Genomic DNA, 12,200 nt, shown 5'->3' with positions numbered 1-12,200 from the left:
TCAGCAGACCAGAGAATATTATTTCTCAGTGGGAGACTTTCTTGTGTTATCTGGCTAACTCAATACGAGCTTTCATATGTCTTGCGCTGAGGAGAGGCTTCCATTGGACCACTCTGCCATGATGCTGGTGGAGGGCTGCAGTGATAGTTGACTTTGTGGAACTTTCTCCTATCTTGATCTTTGGGTTCTTCTCATCAAGGCTCGTCTCTCACAATTGCTCAGGACGGCCAGGTCTAGGAAGAGTTCTGGTCGTCCCAAACTTCTTCCATTTAAGGATTATGGAGGCCACTGTGCTCTTAGGAACCTTGAGTGCTGCAACCTAACCTTGGCCTGATCTGTGCCTTACCTTACCTTCTTTCTCTGAGCTCCTGGGGCAGTTCCTTCCACCTCATGATTCTCATTTGCTCTGACATGAACTGTGAGCTGTGAGGCCTTATATAGACAGATGTGTGCCTTTCCTAATCAAGTCCACTCAGGTTAATTAAACACAGCTGGACTCTTATGAAGCAGTAGAACCATCTCAATGAGGATCAGAGGAAACAGACAGCACATATGAATATAGATATGAATGCCACAGCAAAGGGACTGAATATGTATGACCATGTCATATTTTAGTATTTCTTTTTTAATGAATTTGCAAATTCTACATTTCTGTTTTTTTCTTGATAGAAAAAAACAGAAGATGGGATGCTGAGTAATATGAACTTCATGAGAAGTAATATGAACTTTTTTGAATTTAGCAAATGGCTGCAATGAAACAAAGTGGAAAGTTTAATGGGGCCTGCATACTTTCTCTACCCAATGTACACTATTAGTTAATCTCATAAGAGATGCAATTATTATAAAAATAAGGACTTTGTTTGTCCATGAGGTGTCCAGCAGAGGACATGTTAACAGTCCAGTAAATTTTTGAATCAATTATAATCTTTGAACTAAATTATGACTATTATTATTCAATAAAAGAATTATAGTGATCCCTTGTTTTTCTTAGGGGTTGCGTTCGGAAAATAACCCGCGATTAGTGAAATCCGCGAAGGAGTTACCTTTAGTTTTTACAGTTATTATACAGCATAATTAAATACTCTACATTGAAACCAAAGAACAAAACCTGTTTTCAGGTCAGCGGATGTGCGTGTTCATCAATCGGGCCTTAATGTGATCCGGAGTCATGTCATTAAAGTGTCTCCTCCAACCTGAGCCGCGAGATTCACAGCTGTATCTACGACAGAGCGATGGAGCTCGTCAAGCAAGCGCTCGGGTTCTGCTGCCTCTGGCCACAGTTTTTTCCAGTTGGCATTCAAAGTTTCAGTTTCCATCTCCTGAATGGCCAAGCTGTATTACTTATATTTAAATACCGTAACGTTATTGGCACACAGGTAGAGAAGGAGCTCGGAGACTGTTTAGCCAATCAGGACGCAGACAATGCACTGTGAAAAAGACTGCACAAAAAAATCTGCAAAACAGAGAGACCGCGAAAAGTGAACCGCGTTATAGCGAGGGATCACTGTATAGCATTTTCCAAGAATACAGATCCTCTTATAACATGTAGTATTTTAGTTAATAAGAACTTTACACTTTACATTTTAAGAATAATGCAGAATTATTTCTTCAGTGCATGCATAAATGAGTCAACAGTACACATCATGCTTCAAATACAGATTGGGCATGATAGTGACATTTGATTTTAGCAGTTGGACAATTTCTCTGTTGTTTTTGTAAAATACCACAAGACATTTCTTCCACTAGCGCTAGACTAGGGTTTTTTGTTTTTTTTTTGGGTTGTATTTGGTTGTTCTTATCCAGAATGCCCTGCGCTATGCCACTTCCTGATTTTGGGGCAGACTCTGGTCTGCTTGGAGTTCAGATATGCAGTCGAACCGCACCAGAGTTCACTTCAAAATGAACAGAAACCCAGGTTTTTAGGGAGACCACAGTTCACTTTTTTGGTCCGAATTGGTGTTTGAATGCTTATTCACATGTTCCCAAACAAACCGGACTTTCTAGGCAAACAAACTAGAGTTCAGTTAAAGCAGACTAAAAAGGGTGGGTGTGAATGCATCCTTAGAGAGAATAAATAAAAGAATATGTTTTAGTATTAAGGAACTCCACCACCTAACATTGTAGTCTCAAACGAGACTCACCCATCTCTTTTGTGACTCATGTACTGGCCATTTGTGGCAGCATGCTGGTTGAGGACCGGGTTCTTTGGTGGCGCCGAGGAAGACAGGTCGAGGCCCCGGTGGCCGTTGTTGCTGCTGCCGTTGTTGTGCTCCTCCTTTACATGGGCATTCGTCACCTCTTTCCACAGTTGCTGGAGCTCTGCTGGAATCATGCCTGAGACAAACAAATTGGATAATTAAATCAATTAGCAGCTAATCCAACTCTCTTCTTCATCGCCTAATTAAATCAAAGCGTCTGTAAACAAAGCTGGAGTATTAATTAGGAAATACTCCACTACAGGGTACAACAAGAATCTCAACAGCCCTCCCATCCGTTGCCTTCATCTCTCTTTCCATTTTCTTTTTCAATGTGATTCAAAGCGTGTTTGTATACACAAATCCCTGGCATTCATGCACATTTCATGCCTAGAGTAAATTAACATCCAGACAAGGCATGAAATCTGAATAATCATCGTCACTGTCTCCCAACAACAGAGATGTGAAGAAGAAAAAACAAAAGACTTTCAGAATAGCAACAGTGGAAAACATCCCAGCCTCTGTCTCCTTGAAATACAAGACCCGGGGGTAATATTCTCAAGAGCGCATTAATGTGCAAAATACTTAAGGTTCCGCACCGCCTCCAATTGACACAGAAGACTTAAACCTCATTTAACAAGTCAAGCACGCTGTGGCACTCGCACTGCTTTGGAAGAAAAAAAAAAAAAGTAAAAATCACCTGAAGACAGGGAGGAATTTTTCTATTTGCTGGAAAGGTGTCCACAGGACGTATGTTTTCAATGTCTGCAAGTGATGGCGGACGCTCAGGCTAAGACCAAGAATTGAGATGTGTTTATTCAAACTACTTTCTATGTCATGAAGATAGGAAACCTAGTTGGCAGATGTGTCCGTCGTTGGAATGTCTGATTCTCTGACTTAGAACGTTACAGAAAGGACAAAGGTGATACAAAGAATGAGGAAAGGTTTTTTTTGTCCAAACAAACAAAAAAAAAAACAGAAGTGACTAAGAGGATCCAGTGCAAAAGTATTCATACACGTTGAGGTTTTCTGCAGTTTGTCAAGTTACACCACACATTTTGGGGTAAAGATTCTGTACTTTTAACTATCATGTCATTGAATAAAGTCCATTGCAGCCTCAGTAATGAATAAACAAAGTCATGAGGACCATATATTGGCATCTGCATCGGTGTCGGCCAATATTGGTTATTTTTAACATATTGGTATTGGTTCAATAAGTAAAACTGATATCAACAAATGATTTTTGTTTCTATCTTGACATCAACATTGGCCTAAATTTTCATATCAGTTCATCCTTAGTGGAAAATCTGATATGCAAACCTCCCTGAGCTCATGGTAACCACTAAGAAACATGGTGGTGGGAGCATTATGCTATTGGGATTCTTTTCTTCAGTGGACAAAAAGAAACTGGTCGGAATTAATAGGACTGAAGGCAATAACGGAAAAAGAGCCAAGACTAAAAATGCAAGGAACTGGAGTTAAAGACTATACCCCTAAACAGAGATACAATTTAAATAGTTTGTATTACAAAATAATTATGAGTGAGATCTGTAACGAAATTTGAAAATTGATCAGACACTCTCCATTCATTCTGACTGCAATTAAGTAATTTTGAATAAAAGACTAGCGTAATTTAAGTTTCTAGATATTTGAAGCTTATGCACACATAAGTAGACTTGCAGCTGTTAAACAAAATGTGGTTCTATTAAGTATTAAATCAGAGGGGCTGAGTATAAATGCAACCCGAATCTTTCAGATCTTTATTCGCAAAAGAATTCTGACAAAATGGATCCTTCACCTTTGCGCAATTATACCCAACTCAATGTCTAATCACTTCAAAACCCCAAAAAACACACAGACATCTGAGGTTAGAACGGAACAAAATATGGAAAGGCTTCAGAGGGTTTGAGTACTTCTGCAAGGCTCTGTGTCTGGATTGTTTTTTTTTTTTCTTTTGTTTTGTTTTAATCTGTAAAGCAAGCCACATATTTTCGGTGTGGTGAAGGAAGCCTGTGGATGTGTGGTTGGTTGAACCGCAAAGTAAATGGGAGAGACCATTCATCTAGAATTACAATTAATTAAAGTCATTCTCAAAATGAGCACTGCCAAATGAAAAATGATTTGCACATGATCCCCTTTTACCCACCCCCCCACTTCTCATCAACATCTCTACAGATAGCAGAAGTGCTCCTTTCAAGCGCCAGATTGTTAATACATTGTGTGCAAAATGCTTAGTCTTAATTTATTCCTGTTGTGAAAAATAACTGAGGTGAAGATCTCAGTGCGATCAGCAGAAAAATATTTTTAATATGATAAGCTACTAAAGATTTTAATTACGCTGGTAATAGAGAACATTGGCCTAATGAGGCGCAGGACTCCGAAGAGACGTGAGGGGCTAAGAACTGTGAAATGATTCTGATAGGATTGCTGTAAACTCACACTAGCTCGTTTGCATATCAAAGAGCAGGAACTGATTGCAGGACAAATCAATAACCTTTCCACGTTCCAAGGAGCGTCTTTCCTCATTCCCGTATCTCGCCGCTCTTGCTCTATTCTGTCTGCCTGTATTCACCCTTATTCCCCTCAATGCCTTGATGTGCCTTAATCGAAGCGCACGTCTATGACAGGCTAAACATGCTTAACATTGCTGCCTGTGTTACGGCATACTAATACGCTGCTTGTTGATTTTCCGCTGTAATATTTATAGATCCCTCATTGTTTTTGGCGGTGTAAAGACATTTGGGAGTAAAAGTTGTTTTTTCTTTCAAAGGGTTTCGAAGGGGAAGGTCAACACTGACGTGAGTGTCCAATGCTCTGACAGCGGGGGCTATCATTTCCTCCCCACACCTACTCAGTTCTCGGTGACAGTGGGTGATGTATTTTTAGCCGGTTTGCTTGACGGGGCAGCCCAACATCAGCTCAATTACCCAGCAGTCCAGATGACCCCCTCCGACTCCGCTGTTTTGTCAGATGAAACCAAGGCGGATCGACCGGTGTGATGAGAGAGGTAACGGACTGAGACCAACGTGCCACCGACTTTATTACTCTTTGTTCGCACCAATCTAACCCCCTAACCTCCTGAAACCTCAACAACAGCTATACCTCATGATTCCTCATAAATGACAATAAAAGATCATTACACAAATGTCTCCCTGGGTATTATATTTTGCGTTTCCTTACATCTGATTACTGTAGGACAACATAATGACATTGGAGTGTGGAATCTTTTTCTTTGCTGCCCAGTTTTGTGCAGATTGGTTTATCTTTCTTCTTTCCATTTTTCAACACAACTCTTCCGGCCTATTACGACTGGGAAATATGGACAAGCACTTTAAAAAATGTATGTTGTTGGGACACTTGATTGATCACCGCCCCGACAACTCAATTTTACCTCTGCAGGTAGCTCTGGCACAGAGACAGGCCGAGCTCTTCAACCTTTTCCTGTCCTTGTCCTTGGGTACCCAGGTGACCATGTTCAAGCAAGCAGAAAGTTGATTTAGGGTTCATAATGACATCAGTTGCAGGCCATCATCCCCCAAAATAAAAAATGGCCCCCCAGTGCATTGGGCTCTTTGAACCGCACTGTTACTACTCGCATGTGGAGCATCGGTACCATGGCGGGGAGGACAGTGACACCGCAATTAGTTTATTGTTCCAGCTGACTGGGACCTTTGCTGCACCCCTGTTTATGTTACTGTAATCACCGGCCTGCTGATCCGCACCCCTTTGCTCTGAAATATGTCCTGTCTTAATGCAGCAGGAAGTATTACCAGTAGCCCAGTGTTGGACGTATCAATCACTGACAGGTCAGCCGCATTACCCGACACGGTCCCCAATGTGCCGCTACTCTGTGAGCACTTCATTGCCACATTCTTTGCTTTCGTCCTACCAGCAAATTTGTCTTGTCACTGTCCTCGGGCAACTTGAATGATGTTGTACAGGTAGAGGAACTCCCTCTCTAGTGGTGTAACCTCTGAAGGTGTGCTTAAAACACTTTATTGAAACACGTGACACATGGACAGAGTTGCAGAAAAAGGTATTCAGAAAAAATATTTACCCCCTTTTAGATTTGGTGTGTTTTTCTTTTTTGGCACACTTAAGGAATGTCCCAATTAAAGAAAGATAACAGATTGGAAATAAAGTAACTTCTTTCAGTCTCAAGTGGAGGTTTAAAAGCCATCTCTAAGGCTTTAGGACTTCTGTGAATTACAGTGAGAGCCATTATATGCAACTGGTGAAAAGATGAAATAGTGTTGAACGTTCCCAGGTACAACTCATCCAGACAGTAATAAAACGTCCCAAAAATACTTTGGTTAAAAAGTTACTAAACTGGTGCTGTGGTGGCCCAGGGGTAGAGCACAACCCACTTAATCGAGGCCTTAGTCCTCAATCCAGCCTTAGCAGGTTCGATTCTCGGCGTGATGACCTTTGCCGTATGTCTTCCCCCACGCTCCTGTGTGTACAAACCACCTGAGCCACAAAAACTAACTTATCAGGCCAACAGGATGAGCTTTTGAGAAGTGAGGGGAAAAAGGTGTGTGAAGGGGGTACTGCTCAGATCAAATTCATATTTATGAGAGTTACATCCTAACCAAGCACACTGCAGTAATTTATAACAGATACAGTCTGGCTGCCTCCAACACTTTGAACATTAATGTCAAAGGAATTTACAACAAGAGAGACAAATTATACACTGGATAAAGTGAGCAATTGTTTTTCACTCAAAACCTGCTATCTATAAGTTTATACTTAATTAGTGCTATCTGTGGTTTTGAAAAGCTAATTCCAATGCACTCTTTTGGACCAATGCGTTGGCGGAAAAATTGCTGTAATTTGTCTCAGCCAAGAAAGAAATAAAACAAAAGAAATCAAACTGTTCTGTAAATAGCATCACAGCAAAACTAATTTCTTAATTAGTGTACTACAGTGAATTTTTGTTTGGAAACCTTTTGATGCTTCCATTTTCTCAGCTTTAAAAAAGAAAATCTCAGTGACTCTGATTACATGCAATAACAGTGACCTTTTCAAATAATTACACTGATATCCACATTTCTCAAATGAGAGAAATAAAAATAATCGGCTAAAAAGTCATGGCAATTTACTGCCCCCATATTAGAATCCATAATCACTGGGACACAAACGGAGCAGATCAACCCATCACTTCCGACACAGTGCCAACAGCTATCTGCAAACCGTAGATTAGATCTTAGCACTGTGGGCCCGACCCACTGAAGCGTGAAAAGGTTTAGTGATGTGGAAAACAGAAAGGTCATCAATAACTTCAAACAGTCAAGCAGAAAATGTTTAGAATAAGAGGACAAACTGGGGGCCGGGAGCACTAACCTGAGTGTTGTAACAGCTGTCAGACGGAGAGACACATAGTTAAATATCAGCAAAAACAAGCTGGCTGGACATAATGGAACAACCTGGAATGACGGCCTAATCGTTTAGGGGACAAATCGGTACCTCGTCATGGCAACTGAAAAGAAGCATCATTCAGTTTTTTTTAACAAAGAGAAAATTTTACTTGCAGTGTCTTGTAAAACAGGATTAAAGTTTTTACAGTAAAGCTGCAAGCCTCACTGATTTTGTATTGGGATCTGCCCAACAAGGAGAAAATTAAACTGAAAAGCATCCATGGTAACCAGGAAAAAGGTGGTTTGATCAGTTAGTATCAAAACCACATTTTTTTGCCCTAAATAGGGAAAACTAACCCTGACCATCCCTACAGCGAAACATGGAGGTGACAGCACCATGCTGTGGGGATGCTACTCTGACAGTGACAAAGAAACTGGACAAGTAAAAATAGGACAATCTTGGAAGGAAACCTGTTTAACAGGAAAACAACGCTAAACATTCAGTCAGATCTAAACCAGGGTATCAGCAGGTTTCAGGAAGCCAAATTTAAGACTTTTAAGACATTTTTGATACTACCTTAAGTTAAATTTAAGACAAATAAAAGGTGAAGACTCTTTATGACCGGTGTCAGAGTCTGGTCTGCATTGCGGGCAGTAAGTCGGGCTTGTTTCCGGTGAGGGTTGGACTCCGCCAAGGCTGTCCTTTTGTCACCGATTCTGTTCATTACTTTCATGGACAGAATTTCTAGGCGCAGACGAGGTGTTGAGGGGATCCATTTTGGTGGCCTGGGATCCCATCTCTGCTTTTTGCAGATGATGTGGTTCTACTGTCTTCATCAGGTTGTGAACTACAGGTTTCCCTGGAGCGGTTCACAGACGAATGTGAAGCGGCCGGGATGAGGATCGGTGCCTCTAAATCCAACGCCATCATCTGTGGAAAAGGGTAGGGTGTCTTCTCTGGGTCGAGGTGTTGTCTTGCCCCAAGTGGAGGAGTTTAAGTACCTTGGGATCTTGTTCACGAATGAGGGAAGAAGGAAGCGGGAGAATGCCTTGGGATTTCCCCAGGGGAGCAGGAACAAGTGGATGGGGAGAGGGAAGTTTGGGCCTCCCTTCTTAGGCTGCTACCCCCCTGACGTGACCCCAGAGAAGCAGAAGAAGATGGATGGATGGATGGATGGATGGATGGATGGATGGATGGATGGATGGATGGATGGATGGATGGATGGATGGATGGATGGTGTTCATCTGGACAACAGACTGGACTGGAGACGTAACAGTGAAGCCATCTATAAAAGGGATAGAGCAGACTGTATTTCTTGAGGAAGCAAAGATCATTCAAGGTTTGCAGCAAGATTCTGCAGATCTTCTACAGGTTTTTAGATGAGAGTGCCATCTCTTCTGCCATAATCTGTCGGGGTAGCACCATAAGAGCCAGAGACCTAAAAAGTCTCAACAACCTGATAAAGAAGGCCGATTCTATTCTGAGGACAACTATGGGACCTTTGGAGATAATGATGCAAAGAAAGATTCTTCATAAGGTCAAGAAACTATGGACAACCCTGACCATCCTCTTTATGAGACTGTTTGGGAAGACAGAGTGTCTTCAGTCAGAGGCTTTTTCAAATTCACTATGACACAGACCGCTACATGAGATCTTCCCTGCCAACAGCCATCACTGTCTACTATTACTTTTTGAAGAATCTGAATTAATGAGTTACAACAACATTTAAGTTCCCTTTGGGATCAATAAAGTCTTTTTGAATTTGGATTGTTGTAGCCTTAACTGCCTCAAGTCACAGAATGCTACAACAAAGTCTGCACATACAAGAATGTGTTATATAAACTAGTCCTTCCACTGCGAAATTTAATACCTGAGAATAATGCATATAAAGACAATTTAAAAAAAAAGAGTTTTAGAAGCTTTAAGATATTAAATTTTAGAAACATGAAAGTAAAAATTTTTAAAAATGTGCCGACACCCTATAAACTGATTTAGATCAAATCATTTATTCTTTGAAGGATCCAGTCAAAGTTTAGATTTGAATCCAGTTACGACCATGTAATTGATCATCCCAGATGCTAGTCAGCCACTAAGGCTGAGTTTGAGGTATTTTGTACAGAAGAATGGGCAAACATTTCTGTGCACAGCTGGAAGAGATAGACCCCCCAAAACACCTACAAATCCCAAATTGTCAGATTTCATTTGATTTTTTCATTTGCATTGCCATCTCATTGTCAATCACATAAAACTCCCAAAATATACTCTTGAAATTTGCTTTAATTTTTGGGAGTTTGAACTCCTTGAAAATTCCTTCTAAACCTGACTGCTGTATTAAGCATAGGAAGAAGCTACAGAATGTTTTTACATCTGACTTTCCTTTAACCTTTTACTGCATATTGTTTATGTACGTTCCTGGTGGGCAAACTGATCAAAAACTTATATTGATATTGATCAAACACTTCTGTACATTTTATTGGCCGGGAGTAAAATTACCCTCACAAAAATGGCTCAACGTGAATGTCAAATGATTGAATACTGGGTTAACATAATGAAAGAGATCTATGTACTGGAGAAACTGTCGATTCTGTCAAAGTGCAGAGGGATACTTTCTACAAGATATGGTCAAAGTGGATAGATTATGTCAAGCCTGATAGTCCTGAGTTTTTGTAAACCTTACTGTCATTCAGATTGATGCTATGATTTGAAATGTAATTGCAATGATTGAATAATGTACAGGCTGCCCCTTCAACCCCATCCAGGGTCTGTTTTTTGTTTTGTTTGTTTATTTTTTCTTGGGGAAAAAAAGAGTAAAAAATGACAACAAAAGCAATATAATTATATTATTGCAGTGTAATGTCCTTTTCCAATAGAAAGGTTAATTAAAAAAAAATACAAAGAAACATCTTTAATTCAGACCTCCATAATTCATACTTAGCTATTTGACAACTTTAAGGATGCAGTCCTGATAAATCAAACAGTTGTATCAAAAAACTGAACAAGTGGTGTGAAATGAAGAAACAGGCCAGGACAAGCATCTGATGTCTCAGAGGTATTTGGAGATAAGACTGAATAAACAGGATGTTCTGAGCCTGTTGTGAAATCCATCAAAAGTACCTGACCTTATCACTCATATGTGCTTTACTCATGGGGTGTGTGAGTGTTCGCCAGGCGTCTAACACACACACATGCAACAATTCAACAAAGTGCAATTGGAACAACAGCAAGAGCCCCATGCCTGTGCCTTTGGCAATTGTCTACAGGCTGATGACTGATTCCATGGCCAGTCCAAACAATAACACCACTGTACAAACCCTGTTTGTGTTTGCCTATTACCTAAGTACACTCCCCTCCCCCCATAACCTTCTGTTTTATCTTGTTATTTCAAAACTGTTTGTTTTAGCTGGGGAATGAATAGTCAATGTCATGCTCTTAAACCCTTATGACGGCGTCTTTGTCACGACGGAGCCACTCCTTCGCAAAACATAAATAAAGAAATAAACTTTACGGCCAAACAGGCCCGACTGCCAATCGAGTAACACAGTTTCATGATGATGAGTTCACAGGCAGTTTAGGAACAATAAGCTTCTTTGATAAAGGAAGCCAATCACAGGTAAAGTGTGGATCGTCCCTTTCTTAGGTGATAATCAGCAGTGGGTTTAAAAAGCTAAAGTGATTTAAGACAATAGGAGAAGTTGCATAAGATCTACTGAATTATTTATAAGAACTCAGAATATAGTAAAATAGTAAATTATTAACTGGAGATTTTCTGAAGGTGATTTCCTGTCAGTGAAATCATGTGGTTTCTTTTAGAAGTCATCCACTGCTCTCTGGACTTATGCAAATTTTGACAGGAATTGTGAAAAAGGAAATAATTAGTGGCAGGTCACACGAGTTACACACTTATAAGTTCACATGCGGAGCCTTGCAAAAGTTTTCACACTACAATGAGTTTTTCTTCTTTTCATATTTGTCACGAGTACCACAAGCTCTGATGCGGTTTACTGAGATTTTATTTCAAATTTTTGAACATCTAGACCAGGGGTGGGCAATCCTGGTCCTCGAGGGCCGGTGTCCTGCAACTCTTAGACGTCTCCCTGGTCCAACACACCTGGATCCAACAGCTGAATCACCTCCTCAGTTCAGTCAGGTTCTCCAGAATCCTGCTAAAAACCTCATTATTTGACTCAGGTGTGTAGAAGTAGAGACGCATCTAATAGTTGCAGGAGGCCCTCCAGGCCTGGAGCTGCCCACCCCTGATCTAGAGACTTAAATCAAGATCAGTCAGACTGACTGAGAGCTTTTATGAACAATTTTAAAGTCTTGTCATAAATTCTTAATTGGAGTTAAGTCTGGACTTTGACTAGGCAATAGTGACCCATGAAAACATGCTGATCTAAGCCATCCATTATAGCTCTACAGTACGGATGTCGCGCTGGAAAATAAATCTCTTCAAGTTTCGAGGACTACCCATCTAACTTAAAAAATAGGATCCCCACAGCATGATACAGCCATTGCCATTTGTCACTGTGGTTATGGTGTCCTCCAGGTGACATGCAGCATTAGGTTTTATTTGTCACCCATCGCATTTTATACTACAGTTTTGTTCCCATCTGACCAGTGCCCCCACCTACATGTTTGTGTAACTTG

General features: G+C 40.6%; 1 protein-coding gene across 1 annotated transcript in view; it reads right to left on the bottom strand.

The window, feature by feature from the left end:
- Positions 1-12,200, bottom strand: part of LOC103156807 (forkhead box protein P1-B-like) — a gene marked incomplete at its 3' end in the record, with an annotated part of 180,190 nt that overhangs the window by 28,073 nt on the left and 139,917 nt on the right. The window contains exon 8 of the mRNA XM_016664651.1: positions 2,142-2,334. Coding sequence (XP_016520137.1) covers positions 2,142-2,334 — 193 coding nt within the window. The remainder of the gene's footprint in view (positions 1-2,141; positions 2,335-12,200) is intronic.

This window comes from Poecilia formosa, unplaced genomic scaffold (genome assembly GCF_000485575.1).
Source record: "Poecilia formosa unplaced genomic scaffold, Poecilia_formosa-5.1.2 Scaffold502, whole genome shotgun sequence".
Lineage (NCBI taxonomy): Eukaryota > Metazoa > Chordata > Actinopteri > Cyprinodontiformes > Poeciliidae > Poecilia > Poecilia formosa.
This window is presented reverse-complemented; position numbering and strand designations above follow the sequence as displayed.